This window comes from Fistularia commersonii, chromosome 11, assembly GCF_037954325.1.
Source record: "Fistularia commersonii isolate RoL2024-O1a breed Wild chromosome 11, RoL_Fcom_v1.0, whole genome shotgun sequence".
NCBI classification, from domain to species: domain Eukaryota; kingdom Metazoa; phylum Chordata; class Actinopteri; order Syngnathiformes; family Fistulariidae; genus Fistularia; species Fistularia commersonii.
In genome coordinates, this window is record NC_141294.1 from 18184354 (window position 1) to 18206626 (window position 22273).

The 22273-nt window shown below is 47.5% G+C and overlaps 3 protein-coding genes across 6 annotated transcripts; 1 reads left to right on the forward strand and 2 right to left on the reverse strand.

Moving 5' to 3' along the window:
* Positions 1–1114: 1114 nt before the first annotated feature.
* Positions 1115–6409, reverse strand: LOC147229889 (uncharacterized). The gene is made up of 5 exons (XM_086155663.1): positions 5573–6409; positions 5167–5273; positions 4720–4788; positions 3412–3558; positions 1115–2032 (listed from the first exon to the last, which is right to left on the reverse strand). The coding sequence occupies exons 1-5, from the start codon at positions 5583–5585 to the stop codon at positions 1676–1678; spliced, it is 693 nt and encodes a 230-aa protein (XP_086011789.1). The 5' UTR covers positions 5586–6409; the 3' UTR covers positions 1115–1675.
* Positions 6410–6967: 558 nt separating this feature from the next.
* Positions 6968–17222, reverse strand: flcn (folliculin). Its single transcript, XM_086155630.1, has 12 exons — positions 16993–17222; positions 16680–16892; positions 16417–16563; positions 16031–16252; positions 15775–15941; positions 14297–14388; positions 12830–12993; positions 12452–12565; positions 11048–11171; positions 10841–10966; positions 7687–7789; positions 6968–7615 (listed from the first exon to the last, which is right to left on the reverse strand). Exons 2-12 carry the CDS (start codon positions 16890–16892, stop codon positions 7408–7410), a joined length of 1680 nt encoding a protein of 559 aa, XP_086011756.1. The 5' UTR covers positions 16993–17222; the 3' UTR covers positions 6968–7407.
* Positions 17223–17338: 116 nt separating this feature from the next.
* On the forward strand, positions 17339–22008 carry leng9 (leukocyte receptor cluster (LRC) member 9). Of its 4 annotated transcripts, none has more exons than XM_086155633.1 (7): positions 17339–17471; positions 17737–17850; positions 19329–19416; positions 20012–20541; positions 20631–20754; positions 20996–21104; positions 21181–22008. In XM_086155633.1, the coding sequence occupies exons 2-7, from the start codon at positions 17748–17750 to the stop codon at positions 21841–21843; spliced, it is 1617 nt and encodes a 538-aa protein (XP_086011759.1). In that variant the 5' UTR covers positions 17339–17471; positions 17737–17747; the 3' UTR covers positions 21844–22008. The 4 variants fall into 4 exon arrangements, with proteins under 4 accessions (XP_086011759.1, XP_086011761.1, XP_086011757.1 ...); XM_086155635.1 differs by lacking the exon at positions 17339–17471 and having other exon boundaries at positions 17502–17850; positions 20012–20145; positions 20215–20541; XM_086155631.1 differs by lacking the exon at positions 17339–17471 and having other exon boundaries at positions 17502–17850.
* The last annotated feature ends 265 nt before the right edge of the window (positions 22009–22273 follow it).

Below are 22273 nucleotides of genomic sequence, written 5' to 3' on the forward strand. Positions count from 1 at the left end.
TACGGGAATGCAGCTGGCCCCTCTCTGTCTCCTCCGGCTCGTCGTTGCCAGGAAAGCTCTGACTTGCAAATATTTGTCTCCCCGGACGGCTAATGCTACGGCTAATCCGTGCATATGGGAGAACGAAGTGGCCAAACCAAAAACACCCACGCAATTGAGAAGGATAAAAAAAATGATTGATAAAGTTTAAATTACTCGATTGATTGGGAGGGCGGGTGAAAATATATGCATCGATTTTGAAAGGATAGTTTTATTTTGAAAGGGTTGCAACGTGTAACAAAAAAAAAAAAACGATAAAGTAGAACTCACATTATTGATTGACATTTTTTGTCGTGTGTGTGTGGGGGGGGTGAAAATGTTTGAGTTTATTTTGAAAATTGTGCTTTTATTTTGAAAGGGTTGCAACGTGTTGCAGCTGCAGCCGATGGGGATAACGGGGATTTGGACCCGGGACAGGGAACTCAAGTCTTTTTTTCCATAAACAGTTTTTTTTTAGGGTTGAAGGTTGTTTTTTTTTGTGAAAATGTAATAAAAAAAGGTGATAAGGTGGGGGAAGAGCGTCTTTTCTTGTCTTCTAATCCATCCAAGGTTTTAAGTTTTGCAGCTGCAGGCTGATCGAAATTCCTTGACATTTTCGCATTCATGCAGCGTTACGTCTCACCCCTCCCCCTAACACACGCACACGCACATGCACATCCTCCCAAATTCTTGATGGAAACAAACAAACAGAAAAAAAACGAGCTAATCAATAAAAAAAAAAAAAAATATTGTGAAACCATGGGTCGAGGTGGGGAAGAGGTTTGTATGTGTGTGTGTGTGTGTGTGTGTGTGTGGTGGGGGTCCTGGGAGGACAATGGCGCCCGCTGACATGCCCATGCGTGGGCGCCCGCAAGCAGGGGCAAGTGCGGGCGATGAACGCAGTTCTCAAAAGTAAAAAAAACCCTTTCCCCGAAAACCACCACCGTCCCCGGTTACTTTCGATTCTCCGGCCTGGCCGCAATGCGAAATAACGCGGTACTTACACGCTTATTACACGGTCACGCATGTACACACGCGCTCACACACACACCCAAACCACCCAAAAGTGGCTTATGTTGTATTGTATAACACAAAATATATCTAAATGGCTTTAATTTACATATTTTTTTTATACAAAAGTAAACGTCTATAGACAGTAAATATCTTACACTTCCATAACATTCATTGTAAACAGTGAGGAACTCCACATCAGAGACGATGGCTTATGTGCATTGGCTTGGTCAGCTTATATATATATTTATATATATTAGCAACAGAGAGCATAGCTAGCTGGAGCTTGTTTTTGTCTTTTTTTTTTTTTAATTACTATTATATATGTAAGTTGGTTTTTTTTTTTGTTTGTTTTTTTTTTTATTTAATTCGGTGACACGACGCGTTACACGGCGACGCCGAAACGGAGGACCCTCCAGTTTTTTCGCGCCAACTTTGGACAGAAAATGCAACCTGCGCACGTCGTCTTCGTCCGGGCAAAGCCAAAACTGGGCCGCCACGCGGACGCCGACAATCATTCAGTGCCGGGGAGGAGGGGGGAGTGGAGGGGGACGTCTTGCATTTTTGTGTGCATCGTCTTAGAAAAAAGGGCTCCGTTGGTCCGGTCCGTTCTCTCTCTCTCTCTTTTGCTTTCTCTCTTTCGCTCTCAGGGCAGAAGCCACCAGTAGAGTCTGAACAGCAGAGGGCTCCACATGGACACGGAGGGGGACGGGGGCGGCGGGCCGGAGCCGCTCAAGGCCGCCGATTCGTCGGCCGGGTCCGGGTCCGGCGGCTCGTCGTCCGCGCCGTTGACGGCCCGGGTGGTCAGGAGTCGGGCCCGGGCCCGGGCGTAGTCCCTCCGCTCCACCGACGGGGGCAGCGTCGGGAGGGCGCAGGTCCTGACGTAGCTGCTGCAGCCCACCTTGATCCACTTTTCGAAAAGCTCCGACGTCAGCCTGAGGAGCTCCTCCGGCGAGGACTGCAGCTGGGAGAACTGGGCCAGGTCCGTCACCTGCTGGAATATCTGCGGGTGAAGACGCAGGAAGAACACATAAATAACAAAAAAATAAATAAAGAATAGTCACTTTAAGGCAGGGTGTGGGCAAACTACGGCCCGCGGGCCAAATCCGGCCCGTTGGGCTTTTTAATCCGGCCCGCCGAAGGTTGGTACACATTTCCTACTTCATGTGAGTGATTGGATCGATGAATGCGGGAGCTCAAATAGGAGATTATTTCGATTTTGGAGCTACTTGAATTTTCCTGAGCTGAATGACACAGATTTTCTTTGTTATTTAGCCTTTACTGTGGACATACTGACACATGAATGAGCCGGACGTGAAAGGGAAAAATCGGTCTGTGCATGAAATGCAAGCAAACGTCAGAGCCTTTAAAACCGAGCTGGTTTTATTTTCAAAGAAAATGTCAGATGAGTCTGATACGAACTGTTAACGAATGTTTTTTTTTTTTTTATATGTATCGTATCTTGTGGGGACCCAACCCATCTGTCAATTTTTAGAAGTCAATGTGGCCCCTGAGCCAGAAAATTTGCCCACCCCTGCTTTAAGACGTTTAAACTTGAATTCAGGGTCTGAATTTCACAATATAACATGAAAGCATGTAGTATAATATAAGTTGGTGATTTTTTTATTTTATTATATTTATGATATTTGATTTAATTATTTTTGTATTATTTTATTTATTATTTTTAATTTTATTTCTTTATCATACTATTTTATTGCCTCTATTTACTTTTATGAATTAATTTAATAAGAATTTGTATTTTTTTATCTGTTTCAAAAGTCTAATCTATTATTTTTTTAAATTTCAACAACAATAAAAAACTAAATCAAAAGGCTTTTATTTTGAAATTCCAGGGTCTATAATATTTTGAATTATGAAGGCAAGATGTTTACTTTTAAAATCTATTTCTTTATCTTTTTTATTGTTATCTGTTGAACATTAAAATGTGGCATGCCTTTAAAGCGAAAAAAAAAAAGGCAATCATTTTTTTTTTTTTTACATATTCTTTCAAAATAGTGGAATTACATTTTTTTTTTTTTTTTTTTGCTTTTTGCTTTTCAGAATTTGCAAACCCTGGAAAAAAATAAATGTTCTTAAAAAAATAAATAAAAACCCGACATGGTACCACCCCCCCCCCCCCCTTCCAACCCCAAAACAGATGGGGAGGCCTGTAAAATAACAGAGAAAAGCTGCGGCGGCTCTCTGGTCCCGAGCCGTGCAGTAATTCAGGCCGGGCTGTCAGTCCCGCAGCGCCGGCCGGCACGGCAACATCTGAGGCCCCGCCGAGGAACGTGGAGCGTTCCCTTCCAGAAAAGGGGGTTCCCAGAGGAACGTGATAGTGAGGGGAATAATAAATTAAAAAAAAAAAAAAAAAAAATGCACCTCTGTGTTATTGTTCTTCTCGATGATCTTCACCAGCGCGTGCTTGAGCTCCAGGATCAACGAGTGGTTCAGGTGCTCGGCCCAAAGGTTCCTGAAGAGGACGCGCCAGGAGTCCAGGAGGACTATCGCCGCCGGGAACACGCAGCACTGGAAGGGTGATGCGACAGTTAGCGCCCGGAAACTGCCTCTCGTAAGGAGGAAGCCCTTCTGGCGGAACCGAACGAAGACGTGCACGCCGGTTGCTACGCCAGGCAAGCTAACAGTACTAGCATTTCTATAATCTCCATTTTGCAGTGTATGTTTATCTTCTGTATGTTTCCAACAACTTTATGCTACCTCTTATACTGTGCGAATTACAGCGCTATCTATCTATCTATCTATCTATCTATCTATCTATCGCCTTCATCCATCTATCCATCTGTCCTCCAATTTAATTGATAAGGTATATACAGTTTCAATTTTTTTTATATAGATTCGTCTTATCTTTCCTTCCATCCATTTGTCCTACAATTAATAAAAGTATAATTGAGTATTTACTGTTATAATCGCTGTATATTGATGAAATCTATCTATCTATCTATCTATCTATCTATCTATCTTCCAATCCATCATCCATTCATCTACCATCCATCTGTTCATCTAACTTCCAACCTACCAACCAATCCATCCATCTACCTACATATCTACTGATCCATCCATCCATCCACCTAACAATCTATCTATTCAACCTACTTACATATCTACTAATCTATCATCCATCCGTCCATCCAAAAACCAATCTATCTATCTATCTATCTATCTATCTATCTACATATCTACTGATCTATCCATCCATCCACCTAACAATCTATCTATCTATCTAACGTATTTACATATCTACTAACCTATCATCTATCAACCCTACTGCTAACATATCTATCCATCCGTACATCCATATTCCTACCAATCATCAATCCATCCATCAATCCACTTATCTTTCAACCTACCAATCCACCCATCCATCCATAATCAATATAGCCACGGATTTTCGCGCCTCGGATCAAATTTCACGCCTCATATGGCCGTTCCCCCCCCCCCTCGGCCCCCCGATAAGCCTTTGGCTTGGAATTAATTACCACCCGTCAGATGTGTCTGATTGTGGAGCGCTCCGGGACGCCGCCGCGGGGTCAACCGGGGTCGTCAACAAGGCCTCCGACCTCCACTGACCCCACGCGCAACTCCGGCGACCCGAGACTTCCAGAAAGTTTTAAAGTGATGTGTCTCTAACGGGACAGGAAGTGACACGGCGGCGGCGGGTCGTATACTTACGGGGTCGTCACAGAGCATGCTGTTCGAGTAGTAGTGCTCCACATAGTAATCTTTGGGAAACACGCTCCGCTGGAAGAAGGGAAGAAAACAGGGAGGGGGTTAGAAACGCCGCTTTTGGAATCCGAACCTTCGTTGACCTTCCAGCGTCCAACTTTGCGCCGTGATTTTTTTTTTTTTTCTCCCCCCCGCCCGCCCGCCCCAGCCGCCAAACATGTGTCGCCCGTCGCGCTCATCACAATGGCATCCCCTCAGCGGCGGCGGCAACGTAAACAACCCAGCTGGAGGAGGCCCGGCGGCGGCTTGCGTGACCTCCACACACACACACACACACATATACACACACACACTTTCCCTCCAGCTGGATGCTGGTCAATATGTGACCGAGTGTTTGTGGGTCAAAGTCCAAGAAAGGGGGTTGGCGCTCGCCGCCGGGCCGAATCCACTTACAAATCCAGTGGGGTTGGAGTCGATGGTCGCCTTGATGTTCCTCACACCCTCTATCTCAAAAGTGCATCCACCACATTGGACAGCCAGGAGTGATAGCAAGAGCAAAGCTGCAGGAAACGTGGAGAAGAAGAAGAAGAACAGGGCGAGGAGGAGGAGGAGGAGGAGGAGGAGGAACAATTCAGATAATTGTTGGAAACTTTTCTTTCTCGCGTACTGACTTAAAAGAGTACTTAAAAAAAAAAAAACAACAAATAAAAGCATGACATCATTTCTTGTTTCAATTAGCTCTTTCTCAAAACGGTGAATTCCGTTTTGGTGACGCCTCGAAGCGTAATAACCGCGTTATTACACGTTTATTACGCGTTATTACGCACAGAAACGCCAGAAAGTTCGCTCGGCTGCTCACCTGGCAGTGACATCCTTCTATCTTTCTAAGAATGGACACTTCTCCATTTCTCTGGTTTGACAGCGATCCCCCTCTCTCTCTCTCTCTCTCTCACACGCACGTCAAGGAGGAGGAGGGGGGCGTGGAGCGGCGGAGGAAGAGCGGCGGGTGTTCTGTGTCAGTCCGTGGAAGGCGAAAGTCCCCCCTCCTCCTCTCTCTCTTTCTCTCTCTCCGTGTTTTCTTCTTTTTCTTTTTCTCTCCTCCTCCTCTTCTTCTTCTTCCCCCTCCTCTCTTTGCGTGCGCGGCTCCGTGTCCTCCCGTCCTCAGGGTGCGAATGCCGGCCTCCACATACTCCGCTACTTTTTTTTTTTTTTGCACAAAAAAAAAAAAAAAAAAAAAAGAAGTAGTAGTAGTTCAAAAAAAAAAAAAAAAAAAAAAAAAGAAGAAGAAAGGTAAGAAGGTCACGCCATCTCCCGCGGCGTGGATCTCCTCCTTGCCGAAACTACCACTCCAGAAGCTGCAGGCTCTTCTAGAAAAAACTGGACTCCTCAGTGACCTAGAAGCTTCCTGGACCAGATCTCTCTGGAAAATAACCCCCCTCCTCCTCCTCCTCCTCTTCTCTCCCTCCACCGGGTAATGGATGGAGCGGGTCTGCTCCCTCTCTCCCTCTTTCTCTCCTCCTCCTCCTCCTTTCTCAAAGTGAAAGTGCTCGCTCCGGGCTGCCCCCTTTAAGTCCGGGCCCCTCCCACCGACACACGCTTTTTTTTTTTTTTTTTTTTTTTTTTTTTAAAAACTTCCCACAATTGCCTTGTCCGTCCTTACGCGCGCACACGCACCTCAAAAAAAAAAAAAAACAACCCCAGACCCGTGAAGGGCTTAGTCATGACGTTTCGGGGCGTCTGGTTTTCATTTGCGAGTGCGTCACGTGGTCAAAATGCTTCGCACCCCCCCCCCCCCGGTCTAACACACACACACGCGCGCGCGCGCACAGGCACACACACTCCATCCGGTAATCAAAGAATGTTGCGCCACACCACACACTCGCCGGTAGAAGTTGCAAGTCATTCCGTGCGGCGAGCGTGCGCGTGCGCGTGCACTTCACCGGCGTCTGCGAACGTCCACTTCCGGCATCCCCCCCCCCACACACACACAAACACACCAATTTTTTTTTTTTGTTTGTTCGCCCTTAGAAGATATAAAATCTTATTTTGCTTTGAAGTTTTTCTACAGAACCGTGACCCCCCCCACTCCCGACACCAACCACGTCAGAGGTGAAATGTTAAATATTTCTTTTTATATATATTAATTTTTACCCCCCCCCTCCCCCGGGCCCACTGCTCAAGTATGTGCGCAGAAAAACGAATAAAATCGTTACAACATATTAATAACACAGTAATAACCAACCCCACACCCCCATGGAGGCGCAGACGCCTGTTGCTGACTTTTATTGACAGCGAGCTTCGGTGAACCGAAGGTCCAAAGGGAGAAGGAGAGGAAAAAAAAAAAAAAAAAAAAAAAGTGCGTGTGGGGGTGCGAAAGCGGATCGGTGTTTCAAACTGAAAGCTATGGGAGTGGATTTGGCGATTTTTTTTTTTTTTTTTGTCGGAGGGTGGGGGTGGAGGACGGGGAGGGAGGGCCGGGGGGGCACGGGAGAAAAAAAAAAAAAGAAAATAGAAAAAAAAAAAAAAAAGTGGCCTCCTGCCCATTCAGACTCCGACAAGTGAGTTCCAGAGAATTCAACCCCCCCCCTTCCCTCCTTTTGTTGCCCCCCTCAGCCACAAGATGGAGCCAGCGCTGGAATCCACCTGGGGGGGGGAGGGGGTTTCCGCCCCTCCCCCCCCCCCCATCCCGATGTGTCACTGGCTGGGGCTCCGCTCGCCGCCGCGCACCGCCGTCATCAGGTGGCCCTTGTAGGTCTTGCTCAGGCCCGTCATCCAGAACTTGAGCAGCCGGACGTTGTCCTCCTCGCCGGGCCCCGTGGCGCCGAGCAAGGCCAGGACCTTCTGCGTGTCCTCCCTCCCGCGTCCGTCCACTTTGGAAAACTTGAACAGAACCTTGACTTTGCTGGAGGGAGAAGGAGAGAGGGTCGGTGAAGAGCAAATTGCCGGAGGAGGATAAGACCTCACGTCACTCACTTCATCCACTCCTCCTTCAGGCAGAGGAGACAGTGGGACACCACGTCCACCGACAGGTTCTCGTTGGAGAGCGCCACCTCCAGCTTGTTCAGCAGCGACGGACCTGCGGCGAGATGATGAGGACAATGAAGATCTCTCCGAGCGCCCCTGTCATATGGACCAGGAAGTAGGCCGGGGCGTTGAACCGCAGCGCCGACCTTTGACCTCGCCTCAGGGGATGAACAAATGGTCGAGACGCGCGGGTTATCCTTGCTTCTGGGACGTTGCCGGGGCGACGGCACCGCTTATCCCCATGGAAACGGGCGAGTCTACGGACTGTCCTGGTTTGGGGCCTGCCCCCTCCAGTGTTCAAAACAATGAATTGCAGATTTTTCTGAAGCTCCTTTCAAAGGTCCATGGGTTGGTTGCTTGCATGCTAGGTATTTGCAATTTTATAATAATAATTTTTTTCTAGCCTAATATATAATCTTAAACCTTAATCAATATTCGAATATTCCCACTGTGCTACAAATGGGCATTTTTCTAATAATTTTCTAGCCTAATTAATAACTTCTAGCATTCCTTTCTAATTAATTATCCGTCTAACGAATTCCTAGCATAACATAACATAACACTTCTAGCCTTCGAGCCTTCATTAATTTTCTCATTATTCCTTGCATACTCGGAATGAGCATTTTTCTAATAATTTTTCTAGCCTAATTCATAACTTCTAGCACTCCTTTCTAATTAATGCACTTTCTAATAATTCCTAGTGTGCTAGGAATACACAGTTTCTAATACTTTTCTTCTAATTTTTTAGCCTAATATTGAGCATTCCTTTGAAATTAATTCACTTTCTAATCATTCTTAGCATGCTAGGAATTAGCATTTCCTGGTAATTTTTTGAGAAGTATTTATAATTTCCAGACTTTGACCTTAGTTAATTCTTTTAAAATACCCAGCATGCTAGGAATGAGGATTTTCTAATAATTTTTCAAACTGAAGTTCTTATTTCGAGCCTCGTAGCCTAAATTATTTTTCTAACAACTTTTCTAGCCTAATTTATAAATTCCAGCATTCTAGCTTTACTCAATTTTCCAATAATCGCGAGCGTGCTAGAAATGACCATTTTCTAATCATTTTTCTCACCTAATTTCTCCATTCTAGCATTCCCTTCCAATTAATCATCTTTCAAATAATTTCTAGCGAGCTAGGAAATAGCGTCTGGGAAGAAGGAGGAGGAGGCTCCCTGAGGAATGAACGGACTTCAAACTCGACTCCCACGGGGAAGACCACTCTTCGGGAAATGAGGGCCAGGCGAGACGGGCAGACGTTCGCGACAGAGGCAGAGCTCTGGTGGCGACAAGGTATCAAGATACAAACGGGAGGAACGCAGCCACATCCTGGTGACTCCTCTGTGGAAATATGTTTGGACGCTTCTCCTAACAGGCGGCTTCTCCTAATCTTTTTTTCTGTTTCTCCGCGGATGCGTTTGTCACAGCCACGGGGCGGCGGAGCGTCCTCCGGGCGTCTGACCGCCGCACGACTCACTGGATTCCGCGGCGGTTCATCATGTTGCATGTGACCAGGAACGAGCCTCGGCAAACTCCATGACCCCGGAGGACCCCCTCGCCTACGAATCTAATTGACCTCATTTTGTTTTTGTAAATAATAAACAAAATAGTTAACACAGTCCCTCATTAATTTGTGTTTGCATGGTATTTTCTGAAAACATATATATACGCAAACACACACACACACATTTGTTTATATATATATATATATATGTGTGTGTGTGTGTGTATATTTTTAATTCCAACTTCTTCAATTGCTTTTTTGGTGGGGACCCTCCTCGACTCTGAATCGGTGACACACACACAAATACACACACATACTTTTGATATAAATTAATACATTCTTACTGACTTCCTCAATTGCTTTTTTGGCTTTTTCGCCTATACATGCTTTCAATTGGATTGCCCCTATTGTATTTTACATGCTGAATATATTCATTCATTCATTCATTCATAACCGACCCTGCGGGGTTCACCCTGGACCGGTCGCCAGTCCATTACAGGATCACATATAGATATACAACCATTCACTTACTCACAATGTTTCATAACGACATAAAACCATTCATCCTCTCATTCACATGACGTATATACACACATACCCATTCACACATTACAGAGACACACAACCATTCGTTGGCTCATTCAATTGATATTTTAAAGACATACAAATTATTCACGCACCCATTCACACTTGATATAAATATATAAAAGCCATTCACTCACTCATTAACGTTATATTACAACAACCAATCAGTCTGTCAGTCATACATGTTGAATATGTTGTTATTATTTGTCACGTGCTATTAAAGCTGGTTTAGATTAATTAATTCATCCATTCATTGTCTCCCTGACAAATCATTCACAGGTGAGGGTGACACTGGGACGAGAGGCGGGGTTTAACCAAAACGGGACACCTGTCAATCGCAGGCTGGTGTCGACTTATTAAGCACTTTCGGGTTCGATTGCATTCACCCATACATACACAAACTCATTAGGCAACGCGAGGCGCTAACCAGGCAGTGACCGGCGATGTGCCGTTTTGCCCCAAGGACACTTCGGTGTGCAGAGGAGCCGGGGATCGAACCGACAACCCTGCTCGCTCTAACAAGCAAAACAGTTAGTGCGTATCAAACAACAGTCCACAGACCACAGTCATGTGAGCTAACATTAGCAGAGGAAGTTCAGATTATCGCTAATTATTATTAGCTGATGATTGCTGAACTGACAACCCCTCTTGGATGAGGGGTGAAACGTCTACAGGTGAAGAAACTCAAATCCATGACCTGGATGACTGAGAAACCCACAGACATTATTGCTAATGTTAGTGGAGGAAGTTAGCGTAATTAAGTTCTCTTTATGTTGTCACCCAGTTGTAGATACAAGTACCAAATAGACGATGTGATTATATTTGCGGAGAATCACCCTCTCATCCGGACTTGCGTACAATGTAATCTTTTGGAATGAAGGCCGTACCAGGTGGGAACCCTGGTAGGAGAACCTGGCAAGAACCCAGAATGCTGCCTGTTGTTCTGCTTCATGTAAAAGATCCGTACGGTTCCGAATGAACGCGTGAGCATGGCTGTATGTGGCAAGCTCACCCCTGTCCGTGGGCTGGGTGTTGGCACTGGTGATGGTGAACTGATACACTGAGGAGATGCTGTCGTCGGCCGCGGCGGCGCCGGAGCTCCCCACCTCCGGGCTGATGTCCACTAGCACCGAGAACTCTGCGGGACAAAAACCAAATGTTGGCTGGTTGAGTTTGTCCCCCCACACCGGTGGATGCTGCCGTTGAGTGTCCAACGCACCTGAAGAGCTGACGTGGTTCGGGATGGTCACGTCCGGGCTGAGACCCAGGAAGTTGCACTTGTAGGCTTCCTCGTACTGGGTGCTGTAAGCCACCGAGCGAACGCAGCCAACCGGGAGCAGGGTCTGGAGGCAGAAACGTTTCAGGACAGGAGACCAACGACGGAGAGGACTTCAAAAGCATTATGGCAACTGCATGGCGCTAGCGGGTCCAAGCTAATCTCATCTAGCTAGCAGATGTTGGCCAGTTGGCTCATGTATGCTCGGCATTAAATTGGCAAAGGGACGGAGTCTTCTGGCTGTGGCTCTACGTAGCTCTGTACACTTTTGAGGAGGTAGCCAAACATGGCACACGGAGCAGTCCTGATGGAGGTGTTGTGCCATAGGCACAAGTGCGACCAGCGAAAGGTACAGCGAAGAAGACGACATGGTATCGGGATACCGGAGGACAATTCTCCGTCCACTTGCAGCCATCTTTTTCCACCTCTTCTTTAGTTTGTACAGTATCGCCAGCTCCTCCGCCGCCATGTTTGTCATGATTTGAAACTGGGCTCTGAACTCAGCACTTGCCTGTCCTGGTTGCCTCGCTTAACAACCATGGCGCGTATGTGGGGCCGGCAGCGTTAACGCAAGCATACATGAGCCTTAAGTTGGCCTTTTCTTTTGACTTTTCAAAGCATCTTCAGGGGAATGCCGATGTGGGTTAGCCTCGGCTATCGTTAGCCTATCAACTTCACCGTATCTCGTAAAACATGTCAGACTAGTTGTGCTAAAAACACGTTTCGGTAATGTCCCAAGGAGTGGCGACGATGAATACATCCGTGTGAGATGACCTGTTTGGGACGAGCTGCCACTGTGTGTGAACATCACGCACTCATTCCAACTTTAGTTTCTTGCCTGAGAGAAGCCATTATTATGATTTTTTTTTGTTTTGGAAATAAACTATGATGCAACCCCATCAACCATTCGGGAGGAAGTTTGAAAGTGTGAGGCAGTGTCATCTCATTCTCTTTTCATTGAAAATAAATCAATCAATCACCGAACCATTCGTGGTGTGTTGCTAGCTGGTGTGAATGTGCGCAAAACCACAGGCTTCATCCAAAGCGTGACTGTTTTGAGTTGAGGTTATAATAATAAAACTAAACAAACCAGGCTGGCTTATCTCTGCCCCTCCAGCTTAAAATCTTGCCCTGTCTTGTTTTTCAGAAGCTACCAGAAGGGCATGCCCAGGCCAGGAGAACCAGGGTGTGTAAGCTCCTTCTCAAATCACCTTTTGTCCCACGAATAAAAGTAGTAAATCAAGATCCTTATCCAACAGGCTTTTTGAAACACTATGGAGGCACTATCTCGGATTCCATCAGAAGCCTGTCCGGGTGGTTTAGCGGTCGGCTTGCGGCGTGGAGCACCTTGAGCACGGCGAAGGCCGACTGGATGAGCCCCAGGTCTGCGCCACGCCATATCACCTGGTTTCCCATGAGCACATGCCACGCCAGCAGCCGGAACTCTGCGGGCCCGAGAACCTGTGGATGGAAACCAAATATTGAAAATAAGCTGACTGGGAGCTGGAGCGACCGGAGTTAGAATCAAGCTAAATTTATGATCTGACTGAGAGGGTGAATGTTTGTATTTCATTTTATGAGGGCCTGGGATCCATCTAGGGTGAACCCCTCCTCTCGGCCTATGACGGCCGGGAAAGGCTCCGCCCCCAACTCAACCCTGAGTTGAGGAACGGTGACGTAAATAATGAATGAATGAATGAATAACACGGGAAGAACTTTTTCTACCTGTCTTAGGTGCCTCAGCGACCGGAACCTGGGACCTGGCAGCTCGTCCAATAGTGCGCCGTCACACAAGAAATCGCGGCCCAGCTCGCCCTCTGACCGGCGGCACTGGGACCTCGGTGCGCCTCCTTCGGCCCCCTCCCAGCAACTCATCTCTTCTTCATGCTCTTTCAGGGGAAAACCAAAAGAGGAATGTTGCGAGAAAAAAAAAAAAAAAAAAAAAAAGGACAACAAAGTGGCAATAATGCAGAGTTATTTTTCCAGTGAAGTGCCATGACGTGTTCAGGGGGAATTGAACGAGTTTTTGTTATGTTTCAGTAATACGGTTAGTCACATCGAGTGTGTGCTTTCATCAGCATTCATCATTTAATTATGATCATTTACTCGTCTGTGCAACTTTACTTTAAAAGACCCCAAAATGGCACCTTTCGAGAAACACACTTATGAGGCAGAGTTCAAACTCAAGGCGATCAGTCACGCAGTAGAACGCGAGAATAGAGCAGCAGAGAGACTTCAACATTAATGAATCAATGGTACGGAAGTGGCAACAAGATGACCTGCGCCGAGTAAAGAAGTCTAAATAGAATTTCCGAGGAAACGAAGCATGCGGGCCGCAGTTGGAGGACAAACTCGAACAGTGGGTTGTTGAACAGAGAGCAGCAAGTAGAAGCGTCTCTATAGTCGCTATTCGAATGAAGGCAACAGCGCTAGCTAGCGACATAAACATCAATGAATTTAGACGAGGGGATTAATAGTACGTTCGAGCACTAATCCGATTCCAGGTCATAGTCGGTATCATTCCGCAGCATTACACGTGTTTGCCCATTTCACTTTTGACCTTCAGACCGTGACCTGGATCTCCCTCTGTGGCCGGCCAACAGATATCCGGCAGGTGTGTGTGTGTGTGTGTGTGGACGTGGGGGAGTTCTCACAGGAAAAGTAGCAGCTGAGGTTGTGGTCATATTTACAGGAAACAGATGTGGCCAGAGTTCTTACCCACCGACCCCCCTTTTCTATTAGCGAGCCAAACACAGAGGAATCTAATTCGATGTCTGGACAGCCAACCTGTGGGCCAAAAATACTTCCAGCTCCTGTGCCAGTGACCCACCTCCCACTCCCACCCACAACCCATAAAAAAGTATTCGGAGTACTTGTTGACAACTTCACCAAGGTTAATGGACCGCTTAAAAAAATCCAGCGATTGTAAATGTTTACATAATCTTTTTAATCTTTCTAAATTTGAAGCGGCGCTTGTGGAGGCTTGTCTTCGAGGACAGCTGGATAAATGAGTCACCCCTAATTTTCCCCTCACTGTCTTAGTGAGTGTGTGGGATTTTCACATAACTGGCTGATATCATCCTGCACGGGACAGAAGGGGGAACATGTTGAAACACGTTCTGTCGACAGACACTTCGGGGCCGGACGGTTTACCGCTCATTTAGCTGTCACCGGCATAGTAAACACGGGTACCTGTCTGCCGCTCTATGAGCACCAGGGTGTCTTCGGTCGGAGCTCCTTCCAGCAGCTTCTCCGTCAGCCGACTCCCGCAGGCCTTCAGCAGCCTGGGGACAAAGGGGGACACACTGGTGGCAGGTGGGGACATCAAAAAAACAACAAAAAAAAAAAAAAAAAACACGCAGAAAATCATTCAATCACACCGTTTATCCTACTCCTGCAGCCAATCCCGGCCCGTCATCGGTCAAATACAGACAATTTAGTCAGTTGACCGAGAAGGAACCTTCTTCAAGGTTCGAGGTGACGATATTGAACCACTGTAATATCTTGATTTTTGGATTTTTTTACATTTATGTACATTTTGGGATGTAAAACAAAATGTGTGGCAGTTCCAGCTCATATGTGTTGTTTACGCGGTCGCACAGTCAATCGTTACTTATTCGGGTCCCGTCTCCACTAGGTGACCCCCCGCTCACGGCCTCGCGTCTCTTAGCAAACAGCCAAAACAAAGCAGCCCGTTTCCAGGTTGCCGTGACGACTAAGGCAGCTGCTCTGGCCGTGAGCGGACGAGGGACCAAACCTAGTCCCCGGCATGGTCGGACTTCATATGCAGACTATAATCCTGAGAATTGTTTCTTACGAGGACTATATTTAACCGGCCAGCTATTTTTTTCTGAAACATGTACAGTGGAACCTTGACTTACGAGTGCTGATATTACAATATGACCTTCACTCAGTGGATTTTTCACTTTGTGATACGAGCCCAGATTTGAGCTAGGAGTGAGGGGGATGAGTGTTTGACAACCAAGTGGGGGTGAATGGCATTTAGAGACAGTGGGACACGCCGCGTGCAGCTAGGTAGCCCAGAGAAAATCATGGAAAAGCATGAGTGAGGTGTGCGTATTGTCGACTTGTCCGTGAAGACATGGAGAAGTTGTTGTCAGTTAGATACCCTGAGCAAGAGCATCATCGGCAAGAAGGTGAGAGACATTCCTGAGGATTTGGTGCAGCAGACAAAGGGAACGTCAACGGATGAGGTGTCAGAAGAGTCATTCAAAGCCGGTCGGGACGGTTTGATCATTTTAAAAAAAGAGGAGCTGTTTCACTCCGTCAAATGCTTAGCCATGAAGTGTGGCAAAGTGTGCAAGTCACATTTAGCAGCACATTATTGCATTGTTTGGCCAGTATATTAAGCGATAGAACACAAAATTAACCACCCTCAACCTTATCCGACCCTCGAGGTAAATACAGTATAATAAAGCACATTTTTCTCATTCAAAAACATGTCACAGACCTGGGGGCTGGGACAGATTAATAGCATTTCAATTCACTTTAATAGGAAAGTTCAATTTGATATATGAGCAAATTGAGTGACAAGCTCAGTCAAGGTTTGGCTGTATTTTAAGAAATACAGGAAGTCACGCAAGGGAAAAGCAGATACTTCCAAACCGGATTTTAGGAGCGCTCCTATTGGTTGCGATGACTGGACTCACCAGCTGAAGGAGGAGTGCAAGCTGGCCCAGAGGTTGGGGTGCTGCGTTAGAGAGGTCAAAGAGCGGGCTGCGTTGCCGCTCCTCTGGTGCGGGAATACTGCGGGCGAGAACACGCTGTTCATCCTCACCGCCCGCTGAGGGCAAACGCCTTGCTCGCTGTCAAACACCTGGCGGAGAGAGCAGTGCCGGGATTCAGCCGGTCACACAAAAGGGGGGGGGGGGGGACATCCGGGTGAATATTTTAAAGAACCCACACCTTTAGGGCTGTGCTTTGCAGACTTTGAATGGTGAGTCGGAGGTGGCGCAGGAGAAAAGGCCAGGAGTTGATGAGGTAGATCCTGTCCATGGCGACCATGACGATGCTGTACCAGCGCTGGAAGCCCCTGGCCAGGCTGTCCTTGATGAAGAAGGTGTGGGAGAACACGAAGCCGTGCTGCTCATCGCCGAAGAAAATGGGCCCTTCGCGTCCCGGACACACCTGATCGGAAGGGAAGCATGCGTTTGAAGAGGGTACAGAAGCCGGACGCGAATGATCCAAGTCTACCTGAGCATTGAGATCAGGTCACAGATCAGTAACATAACTTTGGGGACTAAGTCGATATAGATTGGGAATTGTGCAATAGATAGTGATTCGGTGTACACCTCGCAGCTGAGGCTACGGACGCAGGCCTGCCGGACGACACTGAAGAGCTGCGACTGTCTGGGATGCTGGTGGCTCAGGAACCGGATGCCCGTCTCGTCGTCGATGCTCACGAAGCCCGGGTGAGAAGCGGGTAAGGACCTGCATCCCTACCAGATGGGGACACAAGACTGGGATGGGGCTCATTTGCAATGCAACCAGGGAGAAGGGGGGTGAATGCAGGGAAAATGGACATGTTGACATCCTCCCCCACGTTTTCACTAACCTCACACATTTCTCCTCTCTGCGTTGCTGAGCCGTTGGCCCTCATGGTCAGCCCTTCCCCTTCCCGGTCCCCATCCCTGTCCCTGTCCCCGGGGACCGGTGCCCCGGCCTGAGAGGAAGGGGCGGGCGATGGAGGGTGCAGCGCCTCGGTGCAAAACAGAGTTCTGGGGCCGTGGAGCTCACAGAAGTGGCAGAGAGCCACCAGAGCGTTCATCTAATAAGGAAAATAATCAGTTCGGAAAATGGTAGGCGGGTTTAGCTTCTGCTGTAAAACCAACAGGTTAGCAAATGAAGCTGATGACAGATAGTTTTACCTTCAGTGTAACCGAGTGGCCGGCGCCCGGAGCTATTACCGACTGAAACGGTCGTTTCTCGTCGTGTCCGGTGAACTGAGTATGATACGCAGCATGGCAAGGTAGTTTCACAGAGAGAAAGTGAAATAAACTCACGACTCGACCTGTCAAAGTTAGTGTCTTGCAGCAATGCTGCTACCATTGCTAGCTAGCTAGCTACCTAACTGACAACAACAAGAACGCTCTCATGTGACGTAGGATCACGCGCTCGAGTCTCGGGTGACGCATCACCGGTCATCATCTGACTCCGTCTTTGATATTTACCGTAAAACATCTGTTTTTAGTTATTTATACGACGGAAAAATGAATATATCGACAGCAGAGTCACCTTTTACACCAAACGTTGCTTGTCGCGTCCCCAATGGGTCTTTTTGGACGAAAGACGTGTCAGAACTTCATTACCCACAATCCCCATCGACATCACCGTTTGGAGGTCGAAGGTAATAAAGCAAAAAAAAAAAAACGTGCGCTCCTTCTCTTAGTATGAAATCTATCGTGAATATCTCAGAATTAATATGCGTTGTATAATGATATATTAACGATTTAGTATACATTTTTTAAAGTTTAACCAAAAACTAACTTTCGCCTTGAGCACTCAATTCCGAGCCTCCTCCCCCGCCTCCGTTACAGCTGCTCGGTTTGTTGTCACAGGTGTCGGTGGTTCAACTGTCAATACGTTATTATTATTATTATTATCTCTTAAAGTGTAAAAAGCCATGGCTTCGGAGGGCCCAGAGGTGTCCCCAGACTCAACGGGGGACCAGAGGCGCGTCGGGCGGGAGGTGACAACCGGTCCAGAGACAACTGAAGACAGAACGGGTAAACGTTTCGTAGTCCGTTTCACCGTTTCCGATTAGCTGCTAGCAGCTAATGCCTGATAAACAACCCTGACTAACTAACTAACTAACTATCTATCTATCTATCTATCTATCTATCTAGCTGTAGAATATGGCGTGAAATAAAAATGATGCTGAATTATAACTGCGTTCATTTTTTGTTATCACTTTGTTAAATTCCCATTTAAGTTGCATTTTTGTGGGTGGGTATGCAACAGGCTGATGGTAGGTAAGGCAGGTGAATGTCATGACAACATTCACTTCCTGGTGACCTTCATTTATTTGTTCAAATAATTCATATAAAACTGCAAGACGGTGCGAATTACACCCTTGTCTCGTCCCCCCGATTCCTCCACCTTTTCTGCTACCTTGAGTGATGCGCTTGGCGTTATAAGACTTTTTTTTCCCCCTCATTGGGATAAGGATGACAAAGCCCTGCCTTGTTTCCCGTGCCTGGTGTTCCGCCGAGATTACTGTGCCCAATCCTCAACCTGCTCATTTTTAAGATTAGATAATCCCACATTAGCCACACAAAAGGAAAATTGCAGATTTCCTGCAACAAAGGGGACACCAAAAATGGAAAAATATGAACAAGGGGAACATATGGACATGATCCATATTATTCTACGCACCAGTGAAGTACTGTTTCATGTGTGTAATCTGTATTTGGCATGTCAAATTATTTTGGCTAAATGAAAGCATCTGCCATTTTTTGGTTCACTTGATCCCAAACACCCCTTATTTTTTATTTTTTTTCCCTCTGCTCTGTTTTGCCATCTGATTTGACCAGATCAGATGCACCCTGGTTCAGTTTGTCCCTTAAATCGTGCGTCTCTGGTGTGATGTAATCACCAGGCTGTGTTGTCTAGTTCCTTCGAACCTCACAACAACAACAACAACAAGTAAAAGACATTTTTCACCATGTTTTCCCCCTTGTTGCAGCATGAGGGTGTTGTTACCTTGTAGGGTCATGATCCTCTGGATTCTGGGGAAATCAGGAGTCGCCAGGGAGGCATGAGTCGGGTCTGAAGCCTCCCTGGTGACTCCTGAAATGTTTGGAATCCTAAGTCTGTTTCCCGAAAGTCATATTCTACTTGGCTTTGAGGCGAAACCTGTAGCGACCTCACGGCTGATCCCTTCAACCCTGGCAGCTGATACTGCTAATGTCGTCATCTTTTTCGGGCAGCCTCACGTCATGCGAATGACACCCCCACCCCCCCCCATCACACACACACACAGATACCCCAATGTTTCCCTTCACTGCCACCCAGTGGTCTGCTTACCACAGAAAGGGGAAGTTACAATAATCGTGTTCAGACTAACATCTTGCTCGTAGTATAGATAACTTGATGACCTACAGTAAAGGTTGACCTGCTTCAGGTATCAGTTGTGACTTTAAGTCAGTTGATTGTTATTTCCCAACATATTTTATGCTCAGCCTGACTCTCTTGTCATCCTCAGAGAGACAGAGGCCCGGCGAGGATGGTGTGTGTTCCTTTTTCAGGATGGGGAAGTGTCATTTCGGCGACAGGTGTCGTTTGTCTCACAGGTGAGAAAGAGAAAGGGAAAAAACAAATGAGAATTTTCCATTTAGAATCACATTAGCAGGTATGGATTTCAAGATCTGTTTTTATTTGTTGCATTTTTCAATTCGTAATCAATCATCAGATTCTGCGTTGGAGAGGAACGTGTCACGCTTGGATAAAAATTTATATCGTGGACCGAGGCACTGATTTGTTCACTTCATATATGAAATACAATCATTCACTCGCTCATTCACATATCTGGGCAATTTAGGGTCTACAGTGAACCTCCTGCTTGTTTTTGGACTGTGGGAGGAACCCACGCAGAACCGAACCAAGAACTTTTTTCACTCTGTAGTTAATGTTCACATTAATAATATAACCATGAAAGCAAAATGTCCCTTAAATAAAAAAAAACCAAAACATATATATATATTTGTGCCTGCAACCTATGTCCTATGAAGGTAACAGTTTTAATTTTGTTATTTACATATGACATCAATTAGCTTCACTGAAGCCCATCTATTGAATTACCGGTGTTACTTTTTTGCCCAATTTTCCCACCTTGTTTTTTAATTTTTGTCCTAACTGCTGCTACTCTGTTTCTTTTTCCCCCGGCAGCCTGTCAGAGGATCAGCCAGGGGCGGCTCCTCTGGACCGGGATGACAAGGAGGATGAGGGCGTCAAACACAAGAAGAAGACCAAGAAGGGACCCAGGAGCAAAGCCATGAAGCCAAAAGATGATGAGGAACCAGGTCAGTCAAGTTCCCCCCCCTGCTCGACTCTGTCCATGCATTTGTATATCCCGTCCCTCACGCACGCAGATGTAAACAAGAAGCCTCGCATGCGCACGGCGGACGACGTCATCTCCCGGATCCTGTGGGACCAGTCGGCAGACGCAGACAGGTTCATCGTTGGGTATGTGGACCGCTTCCTCGGCGTGATGGAGCGCCCTTTCAACGACTTCAACTGGGACCTGGACCCGAGCGAGTGCGACTATGGCGTCGAGCTGGCCTTGCCCCGGCACCGGATCCAGTACTTCTCTTATGGCGGGCGCTGCGTTTGGGACCGCGGCAGCAGGACGGACAGGGTGTTTGGCTCCACTGGGCAATCTCTGGCGCCTCCATTTGGCAGGGAGGAGGAAGCGGACGGTGAGCACTTTGCCGCCGGTGTCAAGCTGTCACCCAAGCTGAGGGGACAATGTTCTCCGGACCAATAAAACACGGTTTTGTTCACCAAGAAGCCCAACCGGAATGTGTCGGGGCCGAGGGCGCCGAGGCAGAAGAGCAGCAGCAGAGGGATCCGGATGGGCGAGAAGCTCCACCACCAGGCGGGAACTCGCAGGGAACACGCTCTGTCGACAGGTCTGTATCCCAAGAAGCCATGCAGGAGGTCGTGATGTGACGTGATTTCCCCAAAATGGGATGGAACGCGTTAGGGGTGCAAAATGTTCCTCCTATGGGAAATTGGACATATGTCACATATGCATATACACACATGTGACCCAGATTATTGACGAGAGAGCCAGGGGCTAAAGGTCATTCAGTGCAGGAGAAGGAGGAAAACGGCAACTCAGAGCATCTCAAGTGTTTGCTGTGATTCCAGTCCGCAGGCCTTCACCGACCGAGCCGAGGCCGAGACCGGCCCGCAGAAGGAGGAGGAGGGGCCGGGGAACGCCGCGACAGAAAGCGTGGGAGATGGCGAGAATGTCTTGGTGAGTGCATGTGCCGGACAGCGCCGCCTCTGTCGCAACTCCTCCTCCTGCCTTGAAGTTTTTATTTGTTTCTCAGAGTGACATGGCAGCGCTGCATCTCAGCCCGGAACCCTCGCTGCCTCCGCAGCAAGCAGATGAGGCGCAGGGTGACGGGCGGCGCGGGAAACGCCCCACGCATTTCATCATGTTCCGGGCCAACACCCCCACCGTCCTCAGAGCTTTCCAGCAGCTACGGGAGGAGGTCACTGCTATCCTCCCCTCCTCTGCACCACACTGGCAACTGCCGTCCACTCTCCACGTCACGCTCTGCCTCCTCAATCTGCCGGGACCCGCCGAGCTGGCGGACGCCGTCGAGATCCTCCGCCGCTTCGCCCGCTGGAACAAAAACCCGCCGTTGGCGGTGACCTTCCCTGTGAAGCTGAAAACCTTCGACGGCAAGGTGCTGTACCTGAGCCCGCAGCCCCAGCTGCAGCTGCAGCAGCTCAATGGCGGCCTGCAGGAGGCCTTCAGGGCCAAGGGCTGGCTCCACAAGCACTCGTACAACCCACGCTACCACCTCACGCTGGCTAAGGTAGAGGACCGCGAGGGGGAGCGCATCTTTGATAAGCCGTGGGGACTGAAGCCGGGGTGGGGGTTGAACTTCGGGCGGCTCCCCGTGAACACCCTGCACCTGTGCAGCGTGGGCACAGAGCTGGTGGACGGGTTCTATGACACCACGTGCTCCGTGAATCTCCACTGACTCTGAATCTCGCACCGGGCCGAGCCCTTCTGATCATTGTGACATTTTGCCTTTTTTAATTTCCTTTTTTACCCAGCAACGAAGCACGTGAATTCAATCCAAAAAGAAAAAAAAAAAAGAGTCAGTCAGAAAAAAAAATACATAAAATTAAATCATATGCTTTTGCCCACTCGCCCATTTCGTGCAGAAATATACAACCATTCACTCTCATAAAGGCAGCGTTCAGAGACACAACCATTACCCATCTCTGTTACATAGACACACAACCATTCTCTCTTTCATGTCATATCAGCAGCTATTCACTTTCTCATATAGGTATTGTACAGGCATTCATTGTCACATATAGAAATATATTACATTGTATGACAACTATTCACTCATACATATGTCATATATAGACATATAAGTATTCACTCATTGGCACGTTATA

Bases quoted from the DNA above. Each gene is read 5' to 3' on its own strand.
- LOC147229889 (XM_086155663.1), bottom strand. The intron at 4,789-5,166 runs GTAAGTGGATTC...CCCTTCTTCCAG, and splicing joins ACTCCAACCCCACTGGATTT to CGGAGCGTGTTTCCCAAAGA. The intron at 2,033-3,411 runs GTGCATTTTTTT...CTTCACCCGCAG, and splicing joins AGAAGAACAATAACACAGAG to ATATTCCAGCAGGTGACGGA.
- flcn (XM_086155630.1), bottom strand. From the start codon at position 16,892: ATGAACGCTCTGGTGGCTCTCTGCCACTTCTGTGAGCTCCACGGCCCC. The intron at 16,564-16,679 runs GTTAGTGAAAAC...CCCATCTGGTAG, and splicing joins AGAGAGGAGAAATGTGTGAG to GGATGCAGGTCCTTACCCGC. The intron at 10,967-11,047 runs GTGCGTTGGACA...TTTGTCCCGCAG, and splicing joins GAACCACGTCAGCTCTTCAG to AGTTCTCGGTGCTAGTGGAC.
- leng9 (XM_086155633.1), top strand. From the start codon at position 17,748: ATGGCTTCGGAGGGCCCAGAGGTGTCCCCAGACTCAACGGGGGACCAG. The intron at 19,417-20,011 runs GTGAGAAAGAGA...TTCCCCCGGCAG, and splicing joins AGGTGTCGTTTGTCTCACAG to CCTGTCAGAGGATCAGCCAG. The intron at 20,542-20,630 runs GTGAGCACTTTG...TTGTTCACCAAG, and splicing joins CAGGGAGGAGGAAGCGGACG to AAGCCCAACCGGAATGTGTC.